This window comes from Anomaloglossus baeobatrachus, chromosome 9 (genome assembly GCF_048569485.1).
Source record: "Anomaloglossus baeobatrachus isolate aAnoBae1 chromosome 9, aAnoBae1.hap1, whole genome shotgun sequence".
In the NCBI taxonomy this organism is placed as follows: Eukaryota; Metazoa; Chordata; class Amphibia; order Anura; family Aromobatidae; genus Anomaloglossus; species Anomaloglossus baeobatrachus.
The window spans coordinates 28,575,689-28,603,576 of NC_134361.1; the positions used below are offsets into that span (position 1 = coordinate 28,575,689).

A 27,888-nucleotide genomic window follows, 5' to 3' on the forward strand; every position below is an offset into this window, starting at 1 on the left:
GTCATTGTGTATTTCTATGCATCTATCATGCTCAGTCTGAACATTGCGCTGTGATCTTTGGGCAGTAATATGGCCATCTGACTGAAATACTGATGCCAGCACAGAGGGGAAGGCAGGGGAAGTGGTGAATATTAATTTTCCATTAAACTAGTCGGCATGTGACTATGAACTTCAGGCGCTTACAGCAACACGGGACAATATACACCGTGTGCAGAATTATTAGGTAAGTTGTATTTTAGAGGATTTTTTTATTATTGATCAACAACTATGTTCTCAATCAACCCAAAAGAATCATAAATATCAAAGCTTAATATTTTTGGAAGTTGGAGTGGTTTTTTTTGTTTTGTTTTTTTAGATTTCGCTATCTTAGGAGGATATCTGTGTCTGCAGGTAACTATTACTGTGCAGAATTATTAGGCAACCTAATAAAAACCAAATCTATTCCATCTCACTTGTTTATTTTCACCAGGTAAACCAATATAACTGCACAAAATTTAGGAATAAACATTTATGACATGCACAAACAAAACCCCCCAAAAAATTAGTGCCCAATATAGCCCCTTCTTTCTGATGACACTCAGCAGCTGACCATCCATAGATTAATGTCATTGCTTGATCTGTTTACGATCCACATTGCGTGCAGCAGCCACCACAGCCTCCAGACACTGCTCCCAGAGGTGTACTGTTTCCCTTCTCTGTAGATCTTACATTTTATGAGGGACCACAGGTTCTCTATGGGGTTCAGATCAGGTGAACAGGGGGCCATATCATTATTTTTTCATCTTTTAGACCTTTACTGGCCAACCACGCTGTGGAGTAGTTGGATGCATGTGATGGAGCATTGTCCTGCATGAAAATCATGTTTTTCTTGAACGATACCGACTTCTTCCTGTATCACTGCTTGAAGAAGTTGCCTTCCAGAAACTGACAGTAGGTCTGATAGTTGAGCTTCACTCCATCCTCAACCCGAAAAGGTCTAAAGGTCCCTTTAGATACCAGCCCATACCAGTACCCCACCTCCACCTTGCTGGCGTCTGAGTCGGAGTGGAGCCCTTTGCCCTTTACTGATCCAGCCTCTGGCCCATCCATCTGGCCCATCAAGAGTCACTCTCATTTCATCAGTCCATAATACCTTTGAAAAATCAGTCTTAAGATATTTCTTGGCCCAGTCTTGACGTTTTATCTTCTGTTTCTTGTTCAAAGGTGGTGGTTTTTCAGCCTTCCTTACTTTGGCCATGTCCCTGAGTATGGCACACCTTGTGCTTTTTGATACTCCAGTAACGTTGCGGCTCTGAAATAGGCCAAACTGGTGGCAAATGGCATCTTGGCAGCTTCACGCTTGATTTTCCTCAATTCATGGGCAGTTTTTTGTGCATTTTTTGCTCAATACGCTTCTTGCGACCCTGTTGGCTATTTGCCATGAAACGCTTAATTGTTCGGTGATCACACTTCAAAAGTTTGGCAAATTCAAGACTGCTGCATCTCTCTGCAAGACATCTCACAATTTTGGACTTTTCAGAGCCCGTCAAATCTCTCTTCTGACCCATTTTGCCAAAGGAAAGGAAGTTGCCTAATATTTAAGCACACCTTATATAGGGTGCTGATGTCATTACACCGCACCCCTCCTCATTACACAGATGCACATCCCCTGATTTACTTAATTGGTAGTTGGCTCTCAGCCTATACAGCTTGGAGTAGGACGACATGTATAACAAGTATCATGGGATCAAAATACTCATTTGCCTAATAATTCTACACACAGTGTACACCAGTAAAAGTTACGTATCCTGAAAAAGCTACCCAAGTTCTATTTCAGGATACTGTTATAGTATGGTACGCAACTAGGGTTTATTTTTGGAGTAGAGGTTATAAGTGTATTTCAAAAAAGCTGAAAAATCTTGCTAGGGTTTATTTTTGGGGAAACACGGTATCACCTCACTAACTGTCCACAGGGAAGGTCTTCTTTCACACATCTGACATTCACAGTCCAAATACGGGGTACAACGTCCTGACCGGCCACAGGTCTCCTACTATGAAATCCGCAGCCTCATTTATGCTTGTGAGCCTTTTGATTTAAGGTAGGGAAAACCCATGGTCACTCTTCACATTGTAATCCGCATTCAGAAGTGTGAAACCGGCCTAAAATGTACAAAAAAAACGTGATTTTTTGGAGGGGTTTTTTGCTTTGGATATTTCTATCATCTTTGTTTCTATCAATATCAGGCCTGTTTGTGCTGTATGCCGAGAATACTTGTAAGGCTCTGTTCACTGTCTGACAGTTGTAGGGGTTTCAGAAATGTATCTGTGGCACCCCTGCGGCTTCAGTCGCCACAGAGTACTGCACCTCACTTAAGGTGCAGTATTTACCTCGGGTAAGGAGGGGGTTAATCACCGGTGTTTCCACATTCCACTTTACATACAGCTTAGGTGCCTTCTCACTGGGGACTGGACTAGATTAGATTGGGGGTGGCCATCACGAGACATGGGACTTTCTCGGTCACTAGGACAACTACCTGGGGCTTCTTGATCCCTTCTTGATTCCTACATGTTATTTGCATTTGGTGCCCTCTCACACTTGAGTGTTTACTACCTGGGGGGCAGGCACCACTTGGGGTACAAGTAGGAGCAACCTTTACACAATAGTCAGTCAAGTTGGGACTACAGTTCTGGCAACACGACACCACTTTCTTCTCTTCTTCTTTCATGGGGCCTGAGGCTTAGAAAGGGAAGCTCAGCCCGGGTTCCTCACTCCGGAAGGGGCATTCCTTAGAAATGACACTTTCAAACACCGGTGGCTACCTCTAACTCATCCGAGGTTGGCTGGAGCCCATCATGGCAGTGACCGGTACCTCCCGGGAAATCTAAGGACAGTGAGTAAAAAGACCTGGAACCGCAGCAGCCGACTCAGCATCTTATTGTCGTCGCCCGCCAACAGCCACTACTCCTCTCATCATCCTCCCCGCAGCCCGCTCCACCTGTGGGGAGCAGAACTGTTGTGAATACATTTTCCAGTTTGGGGCTCCCTCTTGTGGTCAGTGCTGGCGGTGCAGTTGATTTGTGGAATGAAATCTACACACCTGTGGAGGACTGGCAATCAGGCATTTCTGATTGGATTATATAACTGAGCAGTTTCTTCCTGTTACTTGCCGGTGCTCAATGGATATCCTATGTGTTAAGGACTTTCTGAAATCAGCTCTGCTCACCACCAGAACTCCTCTCAGATAAGTGGTCTTGTGCTTCTGCTTATTGTTTCCACTTTCTTGTTGTTTTTTTATGCTTTGATACTAATGCTTGATTCCTATTTTGTCTGTGTGGAGTTCTTGGTGGAATGGGATCATTCCCTGTTGGGAGTGTCTGTATACTTAGCTCCATGATTCTGCAATGTCTTCTGTCATGCTTGGTATTAATTCAGTCCCTCGTGTATTAGTGTTTTTGGATCCCAGTAACATCAGAGTGCTGATATAGTGGGGGAGAGGTTGTGTGGTCTCAGGGTTTTCCAACAGTCGTGCTGGTATTTATTAGGGTTTTTATGGCTGCAGACAGTGCTCCTTCCAATCCTTTCCTATAAAGATAGTTTGGGCCTCACCTTTGCTGAATCTGTTTTCTAGCTTTGTATTGTGTTTTCCTATATCACCGTAGCCTTTACATGTGGGGGGCTATCTATATCTTTGGGGATTGCTCCGAGGCAGATTAGCTTTCTTATATCTATCTGTAAGAATATTTAGTTCTCCGGCTGTGTCGAGACGACTAGGTCATCGTAGGCACGCCCCACGGCTACCTCTAGTTGTGTTTCAGGATTAGGTTAAGGTTCCAGCCACTCTGTTACCTTTTGGGTTTCCACATTTTTTTATCCTCCTTGGTCCCTGAATCATAACACAGAATCATCATTGCTGCGACAACCCTCTGCCCCGGAGGACAGCGACAGCAGCGGTGGCTATTTCCTGGCCACGTACCGCAGGTGGCGTCACGAGACAATAATCCCCATCATCCCCTCCATCCTCCATTCCTTTTTATTGTACACCTCGGGGCCACGAAGCCGGGCAGGGCCACCTGTGACATCCCCTGACCCGACAGCACCGGCCCGGCAAGGAGTACATTTGACCCCTGTCCCGTGGGTACTACATATCTACATTATGGCAGACCGAAGTATCTCTATAACCCCTGTTTACTTCTGGGCAGAAGAATCGTATTAACAGCGCCCTGATGGTGATTTCCGGCTTTGTTTTCATTTCTTGGTGATAGATTTTTGACAATAGATCTGTGATGTAATATAGTAAATAGTAAACTACTATTAATATGTTATTGTTGATTTTCTGAATATATTTCCATCCCTGTAGCCTGGAAAAGTTTGTTTCCTGCTCTCATATTTTCCTGCAGTTCGGACTTTAGACAGAACATTCCATACAGGTGCGACTCCATACAGGTGCGACTCCATACAGGTGCGACGTTCACCGTTTCCGCTTTAGATTATCTGTTCTGTAAGAAAACAGGTCGTCATTGTGACCATCCAGATATATCTACAAAGGAAACTGTCTCTCCTGTAAATAGGGGGCTTGGTTCGGCCCGGCGCTGTCTTCTCGATGACAGCGCAGCACCCATTCCTACCCCCAAAATGGATTTTCCTTTTTACTGTTTTCCCAGAACATTATTGGGTAAAGCAAATGGTTTTACTAAAGTTTACAACTCGTCCTACAACAACAAAAAAGCCCTTATGGCTGTGTACATGGAAAAAAGTCAACTGCAGCAGCAAAGACAAAGGGGCTCAAACTGTAACCAAAAAAACATGGCTGCATCCTGCCAAACAATAGCACCATGGCCATCCATTCCTGGGTTACAGACGGGTCTCTGTTCCTGGAGCAATATGACCAATAAAGCATATTTAAAAAAAAAAAAAAAAAAATGGCGTCTATATAAAACAACTTCCGGTCACATGATCGTCTGTTATCAGGGTTGCTAAGGCATAGAACGGAAGTGGACAGCGGTATCCTTCGCCCCGCCCCCTGTTCTGTCCAATCAGATGCTCACTTCCCTATTTATCAGTCTCGTGATAAGCTCGGCTGCTATTCAGCGACACATCTGTTTAAAATGTCTCTCCTTAGACCACGCCCATCTCCTCAGTCATCCAATCGGCTGTTCGGTACAACCGCTTAGACTCCTCCCCGCTGTCAGTGCGCGCCCCGCCCCTTCTTTTGTTGGTATTCTGTGATTGGTCGATGTAGTTGTCGGTCACGTCCGGGCTGCCGCTTCTTCCCTCCGCTTTCCTCCTAACGGTCCGGTGTGGTCCGGGCCTGCGAGAGGGGGGAGCATGGAGACCGGGGGCCAGGGCCTCATGCGGAGGTGGATCCGGGGCTTCGGGCTGCTCTACCTGTGCATCCGGGGACCGCGGCTCTATCGGGTGTACCGGGTAAACGGGCGGGCGGCGATCGGGAGAGGCCGGCCCCTGCAGGAGGGGGACAACGAGAGCTCCTGGGTAAGAGAGCGGTGCCCGGGACGCGAGGTGCATGGGGGACCGGGTGGGAACCGGGCGGGGGGGGCTCAGCCGCAGCTGCTTTCTCTTTCGGTTCTTCCTCATGAGTCATCACCTGTGACAGCAAGCAGAGCTGGAGAGCATGGCCACTGCGGGGTGCGGGCTATGGGGGGCGCTGTCAGCTGCTGTGTCCTCTCCACTATGGGGGGCGCTGTCAGCTGCTGTGTCCTCTCCACTATGGGGGGCGCTGTCAGCTGCTGTGTCCTCTCTACTATGGGGGGCGCTGTCAGCTGCTGTGTCCTCTCCACTATGGGGGGCGCTGTCAGCTGCTGTGTCCTCTCCACTATGGGGGGGCGCTGTCAGCTGCTGTGTCCTCTCCACTATGGGGGGCGCTGTCAGCTGCTGTGTCCTCTCCACTATGGGGGGCGCTGTCAGCTGCTGTGTCCTCTCTACTATGGGGGGCGCTGTCAGCTGCTGTGTCCTCTCCACTATGGGGGGGTGCTGTCAGCTGCTGTGTCCTCTCCACTATGGGGGGTGCTGTCAGCTGCTGTGTCCTCTCCACTATGGGGGGTGCTGTCAGCTGCTGTGTCCTCTCCACTATGGGGGGCGCTGTCAGCTGCTGTGTCCTCTCCACTATGGGGGGCGCTGTCAGCTGCTGTGTCCTCTCCACTATGGGGGGTGCTGTCAGCTGCTGTGTCCTCTCCACTATGGGGGGTGCTGTCAGCTGCTGTGTCCTCTCCACTATGGGGGGTGCTGTCAGCTGCTGTGTCCTCTCCACTATGGGGGGCGCTGTCAGCTGCTGTGTCCTCTCCACTATGGGGGGCGCTGTCAGCTGCTGTGTCCTCTCCACTATGGGGGGCGCTGTCAGCTGCTGTGTCCTCTCCACTATGGGGGGCGCTGTCAGCTGCTGTGTCCTCTCTACTATGGGGGGCGCTGTCAGCTGCTGTGTCCTCTCCACTATGGGGGGCGCTGTCAGCTGCTGTGTCCTCTCTACTATGGGGGGCGCTGTCAGCTGCTGTGTCCTCTCCACTATGGGGGGCGCTGTCAGCTGCTGTGTCCTCTCCACTATGGGGGGCGCTGTCAGCTGCTGTGTCCTCTCCACTATGGGGGGCGCTGTCAGCTGCTGTGTCCTCTCCACTATGGGGGGCGCTGTCAGCTGCTGTGTCCTCTCCACTATGGGGGGTGCTGTCAGCTGCTGTGTCCTCTCTACTATGGGGGGCGCTGTCAGCTGCTGTGTCCTCTCCACTATGGGGGGCGCTGTCAGCTGCTGTGTCCTCTCCACTATGGGGGGCGCTGTCAGCTGCTGTGTCCTCTCCACTATGGGGGGGGTGCTGTCAGCTGCTGTGTCCTCTCCACTATGGGGGGCGCTGTCAGCTGCTGTGTCCTCTCCACTATGGGGGGCGCTGTCAGCTGCTGTGTCCTCTCCACTATGGGGGGCGCTGTCAGCTGCTGTGTCCTCTCCACTATGGGGGGCGCTGTCAGCTGCTGTGTCCTCTCCACTATGGGGGGCGCTGTCAGCTGCTGTGTCCTCTCCACTATGGGGGGCGCTGTCAGCTGCTGTGTCCTCTCCACTATGGGGGGCGCTGTCAGCTGCTGTGTCCTCTCCACTATGGGGGGGGTGCTGTCAGCTGCTGTGTCCTCTCCACTATGGGGGGGTGCTGTCAGCTGCTGTGTCCTCTCCACTATGGGGGGAGCTGTCAGCTGCTGTGTCCTCTCCACTATGGGGGGCGCTGTCAGCTGCTGTGTCCTCTCCACTATGGGGGGCGCTGTCAGCTGCTGTGTCCTCTCCACTATGGGGGGTGCTGTCAGCTGCTGTGTCCTCTCCACTATGGGGGGCGCTGTCAGCTGCTGTGTCCTCTCCACTATGGGGGGGGCGCTGTCAGCTGCTGTGTCCTCTCCACTATGGGGGGTGCTGTCAGCTGCTGTGTCCTCTCCACTATGGGGGGTGCTGTCAGCTGCTGTGTCCTCTCCACTATGGGGGGGCGCTGTCAGCTGCCGTGTCCGCTCTACTGGCAGAGAGCATGTAAGCACTGCGAGCCCGGCCACTCCTGACTACAGAGGTGGCCGGTAACCTTGGCAATGAGCAGTGACCTTCAAAATTCCAATCCCTTTCTCTAGAGAACGGAGCGGATTTCTAATAACGAGTTAGTTATAAAGTTGATTGTTTTTACAAGAACTTTGTAATTTTACCCATGATACAACGTGGTGATGTTCCTTTTAATATCTGTGGATTCCTGTGGCTCTGGAGACCTCGGCGTCCGGCCCACCGCTGCTCTCATGGACCCCAGAAGCTCATTAATTTTTTGTCTTGCAGGCCTCATTCTATCAACCAAAAGCTCTGGAGAAACACACGGACAGCATCATGGCATGGGTAAGTCCTGTGCACCCCGGGGTGCCCACAGGTCAGGAGGCGAGGGGCAGCCATGTGTTGTGTCCAACCTGCGGTGATCGGACGCTTGAGGCCTCGTTCACACGCTTGGTCCCCGGCTGTAGGACTTAGGATGTGATGGTTTCTCTCATGATCAGGCTGACCTTTGTTGACTTTACTATCCGGCTGTTCTCTCCCCCAGGTCTCCGTCCTGTGGACCATTTCTTACTACTCCTCGCCCCTCGTTGCCTTCTATATGTACAGAAAAGGTATGTCGCACAAGTGTCTCCTCCACATAGGGAAGACCCCCCCCCTCCACATAGGGAAGACCCCCCCCCTCCACATAGGGAAGACCCCCCCCTCCACATAGGGAAGACACCCCCCCCCCACCCCTCCACATAGGGAAGACCCCCCCCCCCCACCCCTCCACATAGGGAAGACCCCCCCCCCACCCCTCCACATAGGGAAGACCCCCCCCCCCCCCCCTCCACATAGGGAAGACCCCCCCCCCCCAACCCCTCCACATAGGGAAGACCCCCTCCACATAGGGAAGGCCCCCCCCCCCACTTCTCCACATAGGGAAGACCCCCCCCCACCCCTCCACATAGAGAAGACCCCCCCCCCACCCCTCCACATAGGGAACATAGGGAAGACCCCCCCCCACCCCTCCACATGGGGAAGACCCCCCCCCCCCCCACTTCTCCACATAGGGAAGACCCCCCCCCACCCCTCCACATAGGGAAGACCCCCCCCCCACCCCTCCACATAGGGAAGACCCCCCCCCACCCCCCCCCCCCACCCCTCCACATAGGGAAGACCCCCCCCCCCCACCCCTCCACATAGGGAAGACCCCCCCCACCCCTCCACATAGGGAAGACCCCCCCACCCCTCCACATAGGGAAGACCCCCCCCCCCACCCCTCCACATAGGGAAGACCCCCCCCCCCCACCCCTCCACATAGGGAAGACCCCCCCCCCCACCCCTCCACATAGGGAAGACCCCCCCCCCCACCCCTCCACATAGGGAAGACCCCCCCCCCCCACCCCTCCACATAGGGAAGACCCCCCCCCCCACCCCTCCACATAGGGAAGACCCCCCCCCCCACCCCTCCACATAGGGAAGACCCCCCCCCCCACCCCTCCACATAGGGAAGACCCCCCCCCCCACCCCTCCACATAGGGAAGACCCCCCCCCCCACCCCTCCACATAGGGAAGACCCCCCCCCACCCCTCCACATAGGGAAGACCCCCCCCCCCACCCCTCCACATAGGGAAGACCCCCCCCCCACCCCTCCACATAGGGAAGACCCCCCCCACCCCTCCACATAGGGAAGACCCCCCCCCACCCCTCCACATAGGGAAGACCCCCCCCCACCCCTCCACATAGGGAAGACCCCCCCCCACCCCTCCACATAGGGAAGACCCCCCCCCACCCCTCCACATAGGGAAGACCCCCCACCCCTCCACATAGGGAAGACCCCCCCCCTCCACATAGGGAAGACCCCCCCCCCTCCACATAGGGAAGACCCCCCCCCCTCCACATAGGGAAGACCCCCCCCCCCACCCCTCCACATAGGGAATGAATAGGGAAGACCCCCACCCCACCCCTCCACATAGGGAATAGTGAAGACCCCCACCACCTTTCAGAATAGTTTGGAACATTCTTTACAGCCTTTACAATGGTGGTGGTCTGACCTGCCCCAATGAGAGTTGAGTCTCTCCGCTGTGTGGTGATAGGGCACTCTTCCTCTTTGTCTTGAAATCCTGGGATTTCCAAGACAAGGAACCTCTGGATCTTTAATCACGAGCAGGAGACTCTAATCATGAGGGAAAACTCACCGTTTCTTCTAGAAGTTTCCAGACTCGGTCACGTCACTGAGCTTCTCGACAGTTTCACTGCTCCTATATAAAAAGGCTAATAGCAGTCTCTCCATTTGTCACTGACCTTGAAAGTCCTGGTGGCCTAGGGACTGATACCTGCCAATGTGTAGCTGCCCCTCCAGAGGTTTCAACAGTTACCTCAGAACAGGACATCTCCATGTTACATTCCTCACTTCAACTCACAGCAGCTGCGACTGCCACTGTCTGAGTTTACCTCACGCCTAAGCTCCTCCCCTTTCTCCTTCTAGGGCACACACAAGCTCCTCCCCTTTCTCCTGCTAGGGCACACACAAGCTCCTCCCCTTTCTCCTATGGTGTGCACAAAAGCTCCTCCCCTTTCTCCTTCTAGGGCACACACAAGCTCCCCCCCCTTTCTCCTTCTATGGTGTGCACAAAAGCTCCCCCCCTTTCTCCTTCTAGGGCGCACACACAAGCCTTGTTATCAGCTCAGGTGAACAGCCCCAGTAAGGGAGTGTGGGCAAATGTGTGTATGTGGTGAACAGCAGAGAAAAACGAATCTCATTAAAACTAACACTACATGTTAGGCCACTTTCGCACGTTCGTGCCTCTGGTACGTGTTTGGTCCTTTTCCTCACGTACCGGAGACACGGGCACACGTAGACCCATTAAAATCAATGGGTCTGCGCTCACGTGCGTGTTCTGCCATGGACTGTGTGTCCGTGTGCTCCACACGTCAACATGTCCGTTTTTCTCTGGCATCACGGGTGTCACACGGAACGCAAATGGACCACACGGAGGTGTTCTGTGTGACATGCGCCGGAGAAAACACGTTTTTGAGAAAATTAAAAAAAAAAAACTTTCCTCACCTTCTCCAGCCCGGCAGTCTCTGCCGCTGCTGTCACTTGCTGCCGACCTCCGCTCATTGAATATTCACTTCACTGCGGCCGGAAGCTGCAGCAGCGGGGAGTCGGCAGGACCAGAGACCGTAGATCAGCACCACGGACAGCGACGCCAAGGACAGGTGAGCAGAAAGTTCCTGTTCACACACACACACACACACACACACACACACACACGTGTGCCATAAACACGACTCGCGGAGGGCAAAAGCACCTCTGACACGTCCGTGAAAAACGTGCGTGGTTTTTCACGAACGTGTGAAAGAGGCCTTGTACAGATTGAAATACACATACAGCTATTCTTTGTGGTGATTCAGGCTCAGGGCGCCACAGTCGCATAGGGTTTTTTTTTTTCCACCCTCCCCCCTCCCTGTAACCTACAGTCATTAAAAAAAAAAAAAAAAAAAAATTATCCAAAAGTCTGGCCTTAAACTGAAGAAAGGTAAGTAGATAGAGTGCTTCATGACCATTGCTGCTTTACCACTAAAATACCGCAGTCAGTCATGGACGGGAGCATTTATATGGTTCTAATGCCCACGTCGCTTCCTCTGCGCCGGGCCCCTCACCTTCCTCTGCGCCGGGCCCCTCAGCTTCCTCTGCGCCGGGCCCCTCAGCTTCCTCTGCGCCGATGATGCTTCGCTGGGTGGGGGATCAGACCCTCCGCGCTGCTGACCTGGTTCTGCCGCCATGTTTGCTCCCGCTCCTCCTTGCAGCGTGCCATGACTCTCTGGCGGACAGAACGTTCTCATGTTACAGACCCGCGCCGCTATTTTCAGACCGCAGAATATTGTGTAATCCTGACCTGTACGGCACACGTGTATTACGGCTGACTCTTCTATTCCGCTCTGCAGGGTATATGACTCCGAGTCGCCTGATACCTCTAGCCCAGTACGGCCTGACCCTCATGTTCCTGCTGGCGGGAATCGCGTGTTTGAGAGGTGAGACCCTTCTTTTCGAGGTGCCGTGTACTGCGGGGTCCTGGGGGACGGAGGGATCCTTGTATATGGAGCTCTCAGACATACAATAGACTGAGCGTGACCCTGAGCCCCAGTATCTAGTGTCACAGTATGGCGGCACTGTGCGGGGGCTGCATGTTTTTGGGTACTGGGTGTGTGTAATGTCGGGTGCTGTTCCTCTCTTTCCAGGGTTGGGCAGGTGGAGCAATCCTCAATATATCCAGTTTATTAGCATTTTACAAAGAACCAAAATGGACGATTGTCCTGAGAACAAGGTAACGACTGCTCTGCGATGTGTGGGGACCATTCATTAATAGGACTCGGTGTCCTCATCCGGCGCCCTCATTATAATCCGTTTTTTTTTTTTCCCCCCTTTCTTCTAACGCACAGAAAATGTTGTCCAATTTCAACTTTGACTTCCGCAGTTGGCCTGTGGATTTCCGATGGGATGAAGCCAGCAGGTACATCCGCGAAATACCGGCAAATCCGATTATTAGTAATGCCTCCAGAACCCATCTTGTGTCGCTGTGAACGGAGAGGCGCGTGCTCGGCTCTGCCTTCATTTCTATGGGAAAACCTAAAAATTGCCACCCGTGCCTTATTTAGTTATTTTCAGAGCTTCCAAAACGACTGGGAGGAGCTGCGCATGCGCCGGAGCCTGTTTCCAAAACGGGGGCAAATGCCTGACGTATGATCCAAATGTATCAGAATATATGGCCTGGAGGACCCCTTTAAAGGGAACCTGTCACCATTTTTTTCCCTATTAAACCTAAAGTGTCCCCTTCTGCAGCTCCTGGGCTGCATTCTAGGAAGGTGCACCTTGTTGTTGCCCCCCTTCCAAATCCAAAAAAGAACTTTATAAAATCTCACCGTTGTCTATGCAAATTAGTTCTGTTGGCCAGATGGGCGGGCTCTATTTCATCTCCTGTTCCCCCCCCCCCCCCCTCCTGCCGCTCTTGTCATGCTTGACAAGGATGGTGCCGCCGTCATCATCCACTTTGCTGTCCAAGTCTCGCGCAGGCGCAGTTCGCTCTGCGCCTATCACTTGCCGAGCATAAAAACACTTTCCCTCTCGCGCGCTGGTGATGTATCTGCGCAGGCGCGAAATCATGGTCGTGAACGAGGATGACGCGGCTGGCAGTTCATGCACAGCACCGGCCATGATCTCGTGCCTGCGCAGATACATCACCGGCGCGTGAGAGGGAAAGTGTTTTTTATGCTCGTCCCGCGATAGGCACAGAGCGAACTGTGCCTGCGCGAGACTTGGGCAGCATGATGATGATGACGGCGGCACCATCCTTGTCAAGCATGACAAGAGCAGCAGGAGGGGGGGGACAGGAGACGAAATAGAGCCCGCCCATCTGGCCAACATAACTAATTTGCATAGACAACGGTGAGATTTTATAAAGTTCTTTTAGGGGTCTGCAAGGGGGGCCAGCAACAAGGTGCACCTTCCTAGAATGCAGCCCAGGAGCTGCAGAAGGGGACACTTTCGGTTTAATAGGGAAAAAACTAGTGACAGGGTCCCCTTAAAGGGTCTTTTCCGTCTTCATAATTGGAAATCATCAGGGCTTGTAGAAAGAACTTCCACAATTTACTTGTTATTAAAATTTTCATCCCCTTTTTGAAATATTAACCCTTTTTTTCCCTTTTGTTTACAGCTCGTTGCCTAGGAGACCGACCACCGCTGCCGTTTAGCTTGTAAGCGCTGCAGTGAAGCTGGCTGGGATTAGGATGTAACAGATTGCTCCAGCGATCCTGGCCAGCTTCAAAATAGGGTTTATCAACAATAGAGAAGAGCTTGTAAGCACTGGGCATGTTCCACTGTCTAGCTACAGTGGTCAGTCTCCATGGCAACGAGCTGTAAACAAGTGTTAATATCTCAATAATGGCTGAAAATGTTTATAAGCAGTAAAGTGCTTGTTTTTTTACAAGCTCCATCTGAAAATATCCGTATGTCAATATGGAAATAACCCTTTAACTCTTTCCTGTCTTTTATCAGCAAAGATCAGAAGGGTCTAGGCCTGGCAGGCGGAGGGGTGCCTTTACTTACGGCCGAACCCCGGACACGAGGCGCAGCTGACAGTTTCTTCCAGCGGGTGCAGAAGCTGCCGTGTCAGATCATCAGGTAGCGTACGGCGCAGGTTGTGGATTATAGGTGGAAAGGTGAAGACTTTTGGGTAGTAACATAAGAATCTCCTTCAGTTACATTGTGGCGCACTCGTTCGGCAGACGGATGCTGTACCCCGGCTCGGTCTACCTCCTCCAGAAGGCTCTCATGCCCATGTTATTGCAGGGACAGGCCCGTTTGGTAGAAGAGGTGAGTGTTCAGTGCCTGTCTCCATACTCCTGTGATGCCGGCGTCCCTTACTTGCGTCCGTTCTCTGTACACCGTGTGCAGAATTATTAGGCAAATGATTATTTTGACCACACGATACTTGTTATACATGTCGTCCTACTCCAAGCTGTATAGGCTGAGAGCCAACTACCAATTATGTAAATCAGGTGATGTGCCTCTCTGTAATGAGGAGGGGTGCGGTGTAATGACATCAACACCCGATATAAGGGGTGCTTAATTATTAGGCAACTTCCTTTTCTTTGGCAAAATGGGTCAGAAGAGAGATTTGACGGGCTCTGAAAAGTCCAGAATTGTGAGATGTCTTGCAGAGGGATGCAGCAGTGTTGAAATTGTCAACCTTTTTGAAGGGTGATCACTGAACAATCAAGCGTTTCATGGCAAATGGCCAACAGGGTCGCAAGAAGCGTGTTGGGCAAAAAAGGCGCAAAATAACTGCCCATGAATTGAGGAAAATCAAGCGTGAAGCTGCCAAGATGCCATTTGCCACCAGTTTGGCCATATTTCAGAGCTGCAACGTTACTGGAGTATCAAAAAGCACAAGGTGTGCCATACTCAGGGACATGGCCAAGGTAAGGAAGGCTGAAAAACCACCACCTCTGACCAAGAAACATAAGATAAAACGTCAAGACTGGGCCAAGAAATATCTTAAGACTGATTTTTCAAAAGTTTTATGGACTGATGAAATGAGAGTGACTCTTGATGGGCAGATGGATGGGCCAGAGGCTGGATCAGTAAAGGGCAGAGAGCTCCACTCCGACTCAGACGCCAGTAAGGTGGAGGTGGGCACTGGCATGGACTGGTAACATCAAAGATGAACTTGTGGGAGCTTTTCGGGTTGAGGATGGAGTGAAGCTCAACTCCCAGACCTACTGCCAGTTTCTGGAAGACAACTTCTTCAAGCAGTGGTACAGGAAGAAGTCGGTATCGTTCAAGACAAACATGATTTTCATGCAGGACAATGCTCCATCACATGCATCCAACTACTCCACAGCGTGGCTGGCCAGTAAAGGTCTAAAAGATGAAAAAATAATGACATGGCCCCTTGTTCCCCTGATCTGAACCCCATAAAGAACCTGTGGTCCCTCATAAAATGTGAGATCTACAGGGAGGGAAAACAGTGCACCTCTGGGAGCAGTGTCTGGAGGCTGTGGTGGCTGCTGCACGCAATGTGGATCATAAACAGATCAAGCAATGACCGAATCTATGGATGGTCGGCTGCTGAGTGTCATCAGAAAGAAAGGGGGCTATATTGGTCACTAATTTTTTGGGTTTTGTTTATACATGTCAGAAATGTTGTTTTCTAAATTTTGTGCAGTTATATTGGTTTACCTGGTGAAAATAAACAAGTGAGATGGGAATAGATTTGGTTTTTATTAAGTTGCCTAATAATTCTGCACAGTAATAGTTACCTGCACAAACCGATATCCTCCTAAGATAGCCAAATCTAACAAAAAAAAACACTCCAACTGCCAAAAATATTAAGCTTTGATATTTATGAGTCTTTTGGGATGATTGAGAACATAGTTGTGGATCAATAATAAAAAAAAATCCTCTAAAATACAACTTGCCTAATAATTCTGCACACGGTGTACTCCTGTGATGCCGGCGTCCCTTACTCGCGTCCATTTTCCGTACTCCTGTGATGCCAGCGTCCCTTACTCGCGTCCATTTTCCGTACTCCTGTGATGCCAGCGTCCCTTACTCGCGTCCGTTCTCTGTACTCCTGTGATGCCGGCGTCCCTTACTCGCGTCCGTTCTCTGTACTCCTGTGATGCCGGTGTCCCTTACTCGCGTCCGTTCTCTGTACTCCTGTGATGCCAGCGTCCCTTACTCGCGTCCGTTCTCTGTACTCCTGTGATGCCGGCGTCCCTTACTCGCGTCCGTTCTCTGTACTCCTGTGATGCCGGCGTCGCTTACTCGCGTCCGTTCTCTGTACTCCTGTGATGCCAGCGTCCCTTACTCGCGTCCGTTCTCTGTACTCCTGTGATGCCAGCGTCCCTTACTCGCGTCCATTTTCCGTACTCCTGTGATGCCGGCGTCCCTTACTCGCGTCCGTTCTCTGTACTCCTGTGATGCCAGCGTCCCTTACTCGCGTCCGTTCTCTGTACTCCTGTGATGCCGGCGTCCCTTACTCGCGTCCGTTCTTTCTTCTAGTATAACGGGAAGCGAGCCAAGCTGCTGGCGTGTGATGGAAATGAAATCGACACCATATTCGTGGATCGTAGGAGCTCAGGGGAGCAGAGTGGGTCTAAGCTGGTGAGAATCGTATCTGGTTTCTATTATTCACACCCGCTAAAAAAACCCCTCTGGTAGAGACCATTATCGACAAGGCTGCTGAGGGGCGGGGGATATTAGCCCCCTCACATGTGCTTAAGGCTGCTTTCACACTACGTCTTTTTAACATGCGTCCTGAACGTTTTTTTTGCTGCAAAAGCGGATCCTGCTTTTACAGCAAAAAACGCATGCAAACGCATGTGTTAGGCTACTTTCACACATCCGGCTTGAGCTCTGCGGCTCAATCCGGCTGTGCAAGCTATGCAACGGATGCGGTGAAAACACCGCATCCTTTGCATAAGTTTTTCCTTTGCGGCCAGTCCGGTTTTTGCCGCTTGCGGCATGCTACTGAGCATGCGCAGTGGCAAAAACCGCATGCGGCGGCCTGATGCGGTTATTGCCGCATCCGGCCGCCATAGGCATGCTTTGAAAAATGCGCCGCATCGGCCGAATGCGGCGCGATGCGGTTTTTTTTGCCGCACGAAAAAACGTGCCAGGCAACGTTCCATCCGGCCGCTGCATCGGCTAAATCTGCCGCATGCGGCAAAAACCGGACGGAACGCAAGGCCATGCGGCACTAATTAAAGTCTATGCAGGAAAATCGCAACCGGCAGCAAAAAAAAACCGGTTGCGATTTTCCTGCAAAGTGCCGGATTGTGCCGCATAGCAAAAACCGGAGGTGTGAAAGCAGCCTTACTTTGCAGGATCCTCTCACTGGATGTTTAGGGGCGGGCATTGGAGTCATGTGATCGGGAGTGATGGGAACTAAACGTGCCAGACTGGGAGCCGGCTTCTTACAACTGCGGAGGTTCGTAACCAAGGTAAACATCGGGTAACTTGCTTGGATACCCGATATTTACTTTGGTTACGAGCGTCTGCAGTTGCTAGGAGCCGGGCTCCCTGCACACGTTACCAACGTAAACATCGGGTAACTAAGATAAGTGGTTACCCGATATTTACCTTGGTTACGAGTGTCCGCAGCTCTCAGGTGGAGGAGAGGGAGGGGGAGAGAGGGAGAGAGAGGGAGGAGAGAGAGGGACTGATCACGCGAGACTGGTTCTGGGCATGCTCAGTAGAGCAAGCAGGATCCTGTCTATCAGCATGCCAGCGTTCACATACGTTTGCATGCTGTTTAGTCAGGATCCAGCAATTTGCAGTATTTGGACGCAGCTCAAAAACGCTACATGTAGCGTTTTTGAAACATGTTAAAAAACTGCAAGTCGCTGGATCCTCACTATAACGCACGTAAGCAGGTGAACGCATGTTAACGCAAGTCCATTGCAAATGCATTGAAATGGATCCGTTTTTGCGTTAAAAAAACGTTCAGGACGCATGTTAAAAAGACGTAGTGTGAAAGCCGCCTAATTGAGGTATCTTCTGGGAAATCCTGTGTGTTGCCGGCCCGATGCAGGCATATTGTCCCTTCTTTTAGGCCTCCTTCACACGTCCGTGTCTCCGGTACGTATTTGGTCCGTTTCCTCATGTGGCGGAGACACGGGCACACGTAGACCCATTAAAATCAATGGGTCTGCGCTCACGTGCGTGTTTTGCCGTGGACCGTGTGCTCCACACGTAGACATGTCCGTTTTTCTCCGGCATCACGGGTGTCACACGGACCGCACGGATGTGATCCATGTGACACGCACCGGAGAAAACACACGTGTCTGTGAATTAAAAGGAATTTCTATCCCCTTCTCCAGCCCTCCTGTCTCTGCCGCTGCTGTCACTTGCTTCCGACCCCCGCTCATTATGCTCATTGCATATTCACTCCACTGCGGGCCGGAAGCGGCGTCAGCGGGGAGTGGGCAGGGCCGGAAGCGGCATCAGCGGGGAGTGGGCAGGGCCGTAAGCAGCAGCAGCAGTGGGGAGTGGGCAGGGCCGTAAGCGGCATCAGCGGGGAGTGGGCAGGGCCGTAAGCGGCATCAGCGGGGAGTGGGCAGGGCCGGAAGCGGCATCAGCGGGGAGTGGGCAGGGCTGGAGACCGCAGATCAGCAGCGACTGGACAGGTGAGCAAAAAGTTCCCATTCTCCGTGTGTTATCACGGATAGCACACGGGGAGAACACACGTGTGCCATAAACACGGCACACGGAGGGCAATACGCACCTTTGACACCGTCCGTGAAAAACTTGCGTGATTTTCACGGACGTGTGAAAGAGGCCTAAAGCAAAGGCATCACAATGTAGAAGGGGTCAGGATAATTCTGATTGCAGACATCCTTCCCTTTACAATCTTCAGTTCCGGCACCATTCAGCGCTTGTAGGACTACAACTCCCAGAATATGCACGATAGACACTAGTTTACAGGTAACTGCCCTACACTGGGGTCCGCTCCACATCACCCTGGTGGTCACTGGCCGGCTCTTCAGCACTCACCGGCAGCGATGGAGTCGTCTCTGAGCTCCAGACTCGGCACCATCCTCCGCACCGCCGGGGGTTACAGGAATCTGGAAGGCTTCTTCTAACATCAAGTAGTAAAGATTAGAAGGGACTTTTCCTGGTGCTGAGATTCTTTCACCCTGCGGTATCCAAGTTGGGAGCGGAAATCACTCTGGAAAACCCATTTGAGGCCTCCAGGTAGAGTAAAGCCCCCCACAACATGTGAGCCCCCCGCCCTGTGTCGCTGTAGGTGGGGGGCACTTTCTTCTAGGTTTCGTTTCATCGTCTGAAGACTTAACTCAGTTGAAGTTCCCATTTGGTTTCATTCGTCCATAGAACTATTTCTCAGAGGGATTGATGTTCCTTTGTTTTTCGTGTAATGGGGCGCACTGCTGCCGATCTTCTCTCTGCTCCGCCTCCGGCCCCCGGTGCTCATCTCCTGGATACTCGGTCATGTTTGGTGTTTTTTCCCCGGACAGGTCATCTGCTGCGAGGGCAACGCCGGATTCTACGAGGTCGGCTGCATTTCCACTCCTCTAGATGGTCAGTAGACTCTTCCTCTCTTTCTGCCTCCGGGTTCTTCTCGTCTATTCGTCTGAATTAAATTCATTTGATCATTTGCCAATTGCATGCTCTACGGTTCTGATTTTAGTCCTGACCCCAGTAGCGCGCTGTTTTACCATGGAGGGGGGGGGGCGATTGAGCGGTGACCAGGACGTGACGTGCCCCCAGAGGCTGCATCGGGCCTAGAAGCAGTTGGTGGGGATGGTGGGGTCCCGGGAATAAGTTGGAGGAGATATGGCCGGAGATCGGACGCTCTGGGGCTGCTCGGGTCACATTGGCGCTGCCTCATTTTCTGCAAGAGCGCGACTCAGACCTGTCCGCCCTTCGTTTAGGTCAGAGTTCCCCAATTCCAGTCCTCAAGGGCCACCAACAGTGCATGTTTTCAGGATTTCCTTAGCATTGCATGGGTGTTGGAATGATCATCTGTGCAGGTGATTAAATTATCACCTGTGCAATACTAAGGAGACCCTGAAAACATGCACTGTTGGCGGCCCTTGAGGACTGGAGTTGGGGACCCCTGGTTTAGGTCAATAGCAGATCAAATTCAGGCAGGATTAAAAAAAACATGGCTGCCCACTCCCAAACACAGCGCCTTACTATTGTGCAGGATGTGTGTGGTATTACAGCTCGTCCTATTCACTTACTTGCAAGATCAGACTACACAAGGTCGTAGCCTCTAACCATGGTGTACATAGCTCTGCAGAGGTGCTGTATACAGCAAACCGTGGGATATGATCAACAAAAGGATCGGGCATGTTGTACACGAGCTGTCCTATCCTTCAGCAGCTGTCATCAGGCCAATCACACCAAAGTCACTGGGTTCGGCCACCCAGAATGACTGTCACTATTTAAGAATATCTATCTAGGTTCTCTAAGGAGTTAAAGGGAATCTATCACCAGGTTTTTGCTCCCTCATCTGAGAGCAGCATAATGTAGGGGCAGAGACCCTGATTCCAGTGACGTGTCACTTACTGAGCTGTTTGCTGTCATTTTTTTTATAAAATCAATGTTTTACATAGGTTGAAAAAAGACCTAGGTCCATCGAGTTCAACCTTCCTCCACCAGTTCTACATTTGGCCACTAAGTCATTTATAACCGACAATGTTGTGTGTACTGAGGAAATCATCCAGCCCTTTTTAGAAGTAGAGTATAGTATCTGCCATTGCTACTAGGGCATTCCACAGTCTGACTGCTCTAACTGTAAAGAACCCTTTCCTGTTTAGCTGCCGGAATCGCTTTTTCTTTTTCGCTCCTAATTGGGAGACCCAGACAGTGGGTGTATAGCTACTGCCTCTGGAGGCCGCACAAAGAACTACACTTAAAAGTGTAAGGCCCCTCCCCTTCTGGCTATACACCCTCCCGTAGGAGTACAGATTCCTCAGTTTTAGCTTTGTGCGCAAGGAGGTCAGACACGCACGCATAGCTCCATTGTTTTTAGTCAGCAGCAGCTGCTGACTATGTCGGATGGAAGAAAAGAGGGCCCATACAGGGCTCCCAGCATGCTCCCTTCTCACCCCACTGTATGTCGGAGGTGTTTGTAAGGTTGAGGTACCCATTGCGGGTACGGCGGCAGGAGCCCACATGCTGATTCCTTCCCCATCCCTTTTTACAGGGCTCTGGGTGAAGTGGGATTTACTGGTCTCCAGGCACTGAGACCGTGCTCCATCTACAGCCCCTGGAGAAGATGCTGGATGGAGCGGAGTACATCAGGGACATGGCCCTGCTTCCTCAAGGTACTCTGTGTCCCCGTGCATTTGGCGCTCACACCGCAGCATGCTGGGTGTTGTAGTGCGCCGGGGGACATCAGCGCTACGGCGCTTGTGCCATGGCCTCATTCAGCTTCGCTGAAGCAGGCACACTTCTGGGAATCGGTCGCGCCGGCCGCTGGGACTGCGGCGCGGCTGGCACTTGTGGTGCGCCGGGGACTTCAGCGCGGCCCGCGCTTTTACGGCGGCCGCGCTGATAACTCGAGTCCCCGGCTTTTGCGGCCTGCTTCCGTTCGTTCCCGCCCCCGGACCTGCCAGTCAGGAGAGGGGCGGGACGCTGGCCACGTCTAGGAATCGGTCACGCCGGCCGCTGGGACTGCGGCGCGGCTGGCACTTGTGGTGCGCCGGGGACTTCAGCGCGGCCCGCGCTTTTACGGCGGCCGCGCTGATAACTCGAGTCCCCGGCTTTTGCGGCCTGCTTCCGTTCGTTCCCGCCCCCAGACCTGCCAGTCAGGAGAGGGGCGGGACGCTGGCCAGTGCATCAGCGCCGAGGGCTGGAGTCGTTTTTACATACTCCAGCCCTCACAATCGGCACAGAGGGGACACTGTTTCCCGCACTTTTGTTTGGGAACTCCCACGGACCGCCCCTCTCCACAGACGCCGGCAGCCATTCCTGCTGACACGCTGAGCTGCAGAGGGGAGCCGGGGAGACCCAGACAAGGAATTCTGCAGCCTCTTACCCGCTATTCAGCGGGCGGTAAGCAGCCCTCAGGGCTCACCCCCTCTTGTGCCAGTAGTATTCTTAGTATTTTGTTTCTACAAATACTTTGTATTGCATAGCGCTGGTCGCCCTTTGGCTATAGACTCTCTCACATTGCAGAGAGCCAGCAGCATGTCGTCCGTAAAACGCAAGGGTGCCAAGGCACAGACATTATATGCTTCCTGCACCGCATGTGGGACTTTTCTACCGGCAGGCTCCACGGACCCCCATTGTGTGCAGTGCTCGGCCCCTGCGGCGCTTGCACAGTCGGGACCTCTGCTGGACGTGACCCAGGGTGTACCACCTGTGAATGCTGTCCAGGTGACAGGAACTGAGTTTGCAGCTTTTGCTGACAGAATGTCTCTCACTATGTCACAAATTCTTGACACATTGCGAGCTAGGCCTGTACTTCAGGCCACGGACACTGTGCAATCATTGCCCCCTGGTCCCCCTCAGCTCCAAGCTCCGGGACGGGCATATACACCTCAGGGTGAAGACTCTGACTCGGAAGATGGCCCCGGGCAGCCTAAGCGGGCTCGCTATGACGGGCCTTCACATTCATCTCAATGGTCAGGATCCCAGCGAGATGAATCTATGGGTGATGAGGCGGACGTAACTGATCAGGATTCTGATCCTGGGACCGCTCTCAATCTAGATACACCAGATGGTGACGCCATAGTTAATGATCTTATATTTAACATCAATAAGATGTTAAATATTTCCCCACCAGCTCCTCTTGTGGAGGAGTCAGCTTCGCAGCACGAGAGAATCCATTTCAGATACCCTAAGCGTACTTTAAGCACTTTTCTGGACCACGCTGACTTTAGAGACGCAATCCAGAAACCCCACGCTTATCCTGAAAGGCGTTTTCCTAAACGGCTTAAAGATACACGCTATCCTTTTCCCCCTGAGGTGGTCGAGGGTTGGACCCAGTGTCCAAAAGTGGATCCTCCAATTTCCAGGCTTGCAGCTAGATCCTTGGTTGCAGTTGAAGATGGAGCGGCACTTAAAGATGCCACTGACAGGCAGATGGAGCTCTGGCTGAAATCCATCTATGAAGCGATTGGAGCGTCATTAGCGCCTTCTTTTGCAGCCGTATGGGCACTCCAAGCTATCTCAGCCGGGCTTGCGCGAGTTGACTCCGTCACACGTGCATTTGCCCCGCAGGTAGCACCATTGACCTCGCAAATGGCGGCATTCGCGTCGTACGCGATTAATGCTGTTCTTGACGCTACAAGCCGCACGGCAGTGGCGTCAGCCAACTCCGTTGTTTTGCGTAGGGCCCTGTGGTTGAGACATTGGAAAGCAGATTCTCATTCCAAGAAGTGCTTAACCAATTTGCCTTTTTCTCGTGACCGATTGTTTGGAGAGCGTTTGGATGAAATCATCAAACACTCCAAGGGTAAGGACTCATCCTTACCGCAACACAGACAAAACAGACCCCAACAGAGGAAGGGTCAGTCTGGTTATCGGTCCTTTCGAGGACCGGGCAGGTCCCAATTCGCCTCGTCAAAAAAGACTCAAAAAGACCAGAGACGCTCAGATTCTTGGAGGTCTCAGTCACGCCCAAAAAGGACAGCCGGAGGAACCGTTGCCAAGACGGCGTCCTCCTGACTTGCAGTCTCCGATTCCCACACCCGCGGTCGGTGGGAGGCTTTCCCACTTTGGCGACATCTGGCTGTCACACGTCAAAGACCGTTGGGTGAGGGATATTCTGTCTCACGGGTACAGGATAGAGTTCAGTTCTCGTCCGCCAACTCGTTTCTTCAGAACTTCTCCACCACCAGACCGAGCCGATGCTCTGTTGCAGGCGGTGGCCGCTCTAAAGGCGGAAGGAGTGGTGACCTCCGTCCCTCTTCAGGAACAAGGTCACGGTTTTTACTCCAATCTGTTTGTGGTCCCAAAAAAGGACGGATCGTATCGGCCCGTCCTGGATCTAAAGTTGCTCAACAGACACGTAAAAGTCAGGAGGTTCCGGATGGAATCCCTACGCTCCGTCATAGCCTCAATGTCTCAAGGAGATTTTCTAGCATCAATAGATATCAAAGATGCTTATCTCCACGTGCCGATCGCACCAGAGCATCAGCGTTTCCTACGCTTCGTCATACACGTCGAACACCTGCAGTTCGTAGCGTTACCTTTCGGTCTGGCAACAGCCCCCCGGGTCTTCACCAAAGTCATGGCAGCAGTAGTAGCTGTTCTGCACTCGCAGGGTCACTCGGTCATCCCGTATCTAGACGACCTGCTTATAAAGGCACCCTCTCAAGAGGCATGCCAACACAGTCTGAAGGTGGCACTAGACACTCTCCAGAGTTTCGGGTGGATTATCAACTTTCCAAAGTCTCATCTAACCCCGACCCAATCTCTGACTTATCTTGGCATGGAGTTTCATACTCTCTCAGCGATAGTGAAGCTTCCACTGGACAAGCAGTGCTCGCTACGGACTGGAGTGCAATCTCTCCTTCAGAGCCAGTCGCACTCACTGAGGCGCCTCATGCATTTCCTAGGAAAGATGGTAGCAGCAATGGAGGCAGTCCCGTTCGCGCAGTTTCATCTGCGCCCTCTACAATGGGACATTCTACGCCAATGGGACGGGAAATCGACGTCCCTCGACAGGACTGTCTCCCTCTCTCAGACTGCCAAGGACTCTCTGCGTTGGTGGCTTCTCCCCACCTCATTGTCACAGGGAAAGTCGTTCCTTCCCCCGTCCTGGGCAGTGGTCACGACGGATGCGAGCCTATCAGGGTGGGGAGCGGTGTATCTCCACCACAGGGCTCAGGGGATGTGGACTCTGGAAGAGTCCACCCTGCAGATCAATGTTCTGGAAATCAGAGCAATCTATCTTGCCCTGCGAGCCTTCCAACAATGGCTGGAAGGCAAGCAGATTCGGATTCAGTCGGACAATTCCACGGCGGTGGCGTACATCAACCACCAAGGGGGAACACGCAGTCGCCAAGCTTTTCAAGAAGTCCAACGGATTTTGACGTGGGTGGAAAGCAGAGCGTCCACCATATCCGCAGTTCACATCCCAGGCGTGGAAAACTGGGAAGCAGACTTTCTCAGTCGCCAGGGCATGGACGCAGGAGAATGGTCCCTTCACCCGGACGTGTTTCAGCAGATCTGTTGCCGCTGGGGGACGCCGGACGTCGATCTGATGGCGTCACGGCACAACAACAAGGTCCCAGTTTTCATGGCACGGTCTCACGATCACCGAGCACTGGCGGCAGACGCCTTGGTTCAGGATTGGTCGCAATTCCGACTCCCCTATGTGTTCCCACCTCTAGCATTGTTACCCAGAGTTCTCCGGAAAATCAGGTCCGACTGCCATCGAGCCATACTCGTCGCTCCAGATTGGCCAAGAAGGTCGTGGTACCCGGATCTGTGGCATCTCACGGTAGGCCAACCGTGGACACTACCAGACCGTCCAGATTTGCTGTCTCAAGGGCCGTTTTTCCATCTGAATTCTGCGGCCCTGAACCTGACTGTGTGGCCATTGAGTCCTGGATCCTAGCGGCCTCAGGTTTATCTCATGAAGTTGTTGCCACAATGAGACAGGCTAGAAAACCATCCTCAGCTAAGATCTATCACAGGACGTGGAAGATATTCTTAGCGTGGTGCTTGGCTCAAGGGTTTTCTCCCTGGCCATTTGCATTGCCAATTTTTCTTTCCTTCCTGCAGTCTGGGTTGGAAAAAGGTTTGTCGCTTAGCTCTCCTAAGGGTCAAGTCTCCGCGCTATCCGTATTCTTTCAGAAGCGTTTGGCACGGCTTTCTAAAGTACGCACGTTTCTCCAAGGAGTTTGTCATATCGTTCCTCCTTACAGACGGCCATTGGAACCCTGGGATCTGAACAAGGTTCTCATTGCTCTCCAGAAGCCGCCTTTCGAGCCTTTGAAAGAGGTTCCCCTTTCTCGGCTTTCACATAAGGTAGTTTTTCTTGTGGCGGTCACGTCTCTTCGAAGAGTGTCCGAGCTAGCGGCGTTATCTTGCAAATCTCCCTTCCTGGTGTTTCACCAAGACAAGGTAGTACTGCGTCCAATTCCAGAGTTTTCTCCCAAGGTGGTTTCTTCCTTTCATCTCAATCAGGATATCACTTTGCCATCTTTGTGTCCGCATCCAGTTCACCAATTTGAAAAGGGTTTACATCTGTTGGACCTGGTGAGAGCACTCAGGATTTACATTTCTCGCACGGCGGCTCTACGCCGTTCTGATGCGCTCTTTGTCCTAGTCGCTGGTCAGCATAAGGGATCGCAAGCTTCCAAATCCACCCTGGCGCGGTGGATCAAGGAACCAATTCTTCACACATACCGTTCTGCTGGGCTTCCGATTCCATCTGGACTGAAGGCCCATTCTACCAGAGCCGTGGGTGCGTCCTGGGCATTGCGGCATCAGGCAACGCTCAGCAAGTGTGCCAAGCGGCTACCTGGTCGAGTCTGCACACGTTTACCAAACACTATCAAGTGCATACCTACGCTTCGGCAGATGCCAGCCTAGGTAGACAGGTCCTTCAGGCGGCGGTGGCCCACCTGTAGGAAGAGGCTGTCTGACAGCCCGTTCATGTGGTATCTTTTTACCCACCCAGGGACTGCTTTTGGACGTCCCACTGTCTGGGTCTCCCAATTAGGAGCGAAAAAGAAGAAGGGAATTTTGTTTACTTACCGTAAATTCCTTTTCTTCTAGCTCCAATTGGGAGACCCAGCACCCGCCCTATTTGTTCTTAGGGTTTCGTTTTTCGGGTGCACATGTTGTTCATGTTGTTTCTTAAGTTCTCCGATCGTGTTATCGGATTGAATTTGTTTTTGAAACTGTTATTGGCTTTCCTCCTTCTTGCTTTGGTACTAAAACTGAGGAATCTGTACTCCTACGGGAGGGTGTATAGCCAGAAGGGGAGGGGCCTTACACTTTTAAGTGTAGTTCTTTGTGCGGCCTCCAGAGGCAGTAGCTATACACCCACTGTCTGGGTCTCCCAATTGGAGCTAGAAGAAAAGGAATTTACGGTAAGTAAACAAAATTCCCTTCTCTTCCACCCGCAGTGAGTGCCCCCTGGTCCTTAGTATTGTCTTTGGAAGAAATAAGTCCTGTGCCAGTCCTTTATATTGACCACACATGTATTTATACATATAAATGACATCTCCTCTGAGATGTCTTTTTTTTCTAAGCGAAACATATCTCTGTCATGTATATACTGGACTACCTGCAACACGTCAAGTAGTCCTGTAATGATGATCTACTGCTGATTAAACAGTGAGTTTATCAAAACTGCACTAAGCAGCCCAATAAGTGACACATAGCTGGAATCAGGATCTCTGCCCCTTCATTATGTTGCTCTTTGATTAGGGGGTAAAAACCTGGTGACAGATGCCCTTTAACCCTAAAATTGCTATAGTTGGCAGATCTGTTGGTGTGTATTGGTAGGTATATATTTCATATATAATTCATATATAATATAATATAATATAACATAATTTAATTATATATATATATATATATATATATATATATAAGTTATTAATTAATATAATTTATTTTATTTATTATTTTTTTTTCTGTCTTTCAGCTGGTTACTCCGTGCTTGGCTGGAATCATCCTGGATTTGCCGGCAGTACGGTAAGCTGCGGATCGGTACTTAGTATTTATTACCTGCTCCGATGATTGTTGGGGGCTCCGCACTATAGCACAATTATTATTGATAGGGATTGGAGCCACTCTGCCGCGACCAGTTCATGTTGAGTGGAACGAAACCCTGTGTTGGCAGCCAGCAGAGTGGCCCCCGGGGGTGTCGGACCCTCACTGATCTCAGCCTTTTCTGCCCGGACAACCAACCTCCTTTCGTAACCTTGATTTCAGTCACACTTGACAGCCACATCCTCCTACCCCGGATGAGCCCCCAATGTGACCCTGGAAAAGCCCCTCTGATTTGGGTATCTGTGAAATGTCTCCTACATGATTTGGGTTTTCCTCCACAGGGAGTCCCTTTTCCCCAGAACGAAGCGAATGCCATGGACGCGGTGGTGCAGTACGCCGTCTACCAACTCGGCTTCACCCTGCAGGACATCATTGTGTACGCCTGGTCTATCGGGGGCTTCACAGGTGAGAAGGGACCGCGTAGAGCAGACATGATCGGGCAATCGGTAGTATGGTGATGAAGACTCATGCATTGTATTTATTCTACAGCCACCTGGGCCGCCATGTCCTATCCTGACATCAGCGCCATCGTCCTCGATGCCTCCTTCGATGACCTCGTCCCTCTTGCCTTGAAAGTGATGCCAGAAAGTTGGAGTAAGGAAATGTTTCCTACATCTGCAGGACGTATTCACACTA

At 51.9% G+C, this 27,888-nt stretch overlaps 1 protein-coding gene across 1 annotated transcript in view; it reads left to right on the forward strand.

Moving 5' to 3' along the window:
• The first annotated feature begins 5,192 nt into the window (after positions 1-5,192).
• Positions 5,193-27,888, forward strand: part of ABHD16A (abhydrolase domain containing 16A, phospholipase) — a 46,842-nt gene continuing 24,146 nt past the window's right edge. Inside the window, exons 1-13 of the mRNA XM_075323460.1 lie at positions 5,193-5,470; positions 7,782-7,838; positions 8,038-8,104; positions 11,427-11,513; positions 11,721-11,806; positions 11,922-11,992; positions 13,534-13,659; positions 13,737-13,851; positions 16,045-16,146; positions 19,020-19,083; positions 27,125-27,174; positions 27,534-27,657; positions 27,742-27,846. Coding sequence (XP_075179575.1) covers positions 5,306-5,470; positions 7,782-7,838; positions 8,038-8,104; positions 11,427-11,513; positions 11,721-11,806; positions 11,922-11,992; positions 13,534-13,659; positions 13,737-13,851; positions 16,045-16,146; positions 19,020-19,083; positions 27,125-27,174; positions 27,534-27,657; positions 27,742-27,846 — 1,219 coding nt within the window. The 5' untranslated portion in view covers positions 5,193-5,305. The remainder of the gene's footprint in view (positions 5,471-7,781; positions 7,839-8,037; positions 8,105-11,426; positions 11,514-11,720; positions 11,807-11,921; positions 11,993-13,533; positions 13,660-13,736; positions 13,852-16,044; positions 16,147-19,019; positions 19,084-27,124; positions 27,175-27,533; positions 27,658-27,741; positions 27,847-27,888) is intronic.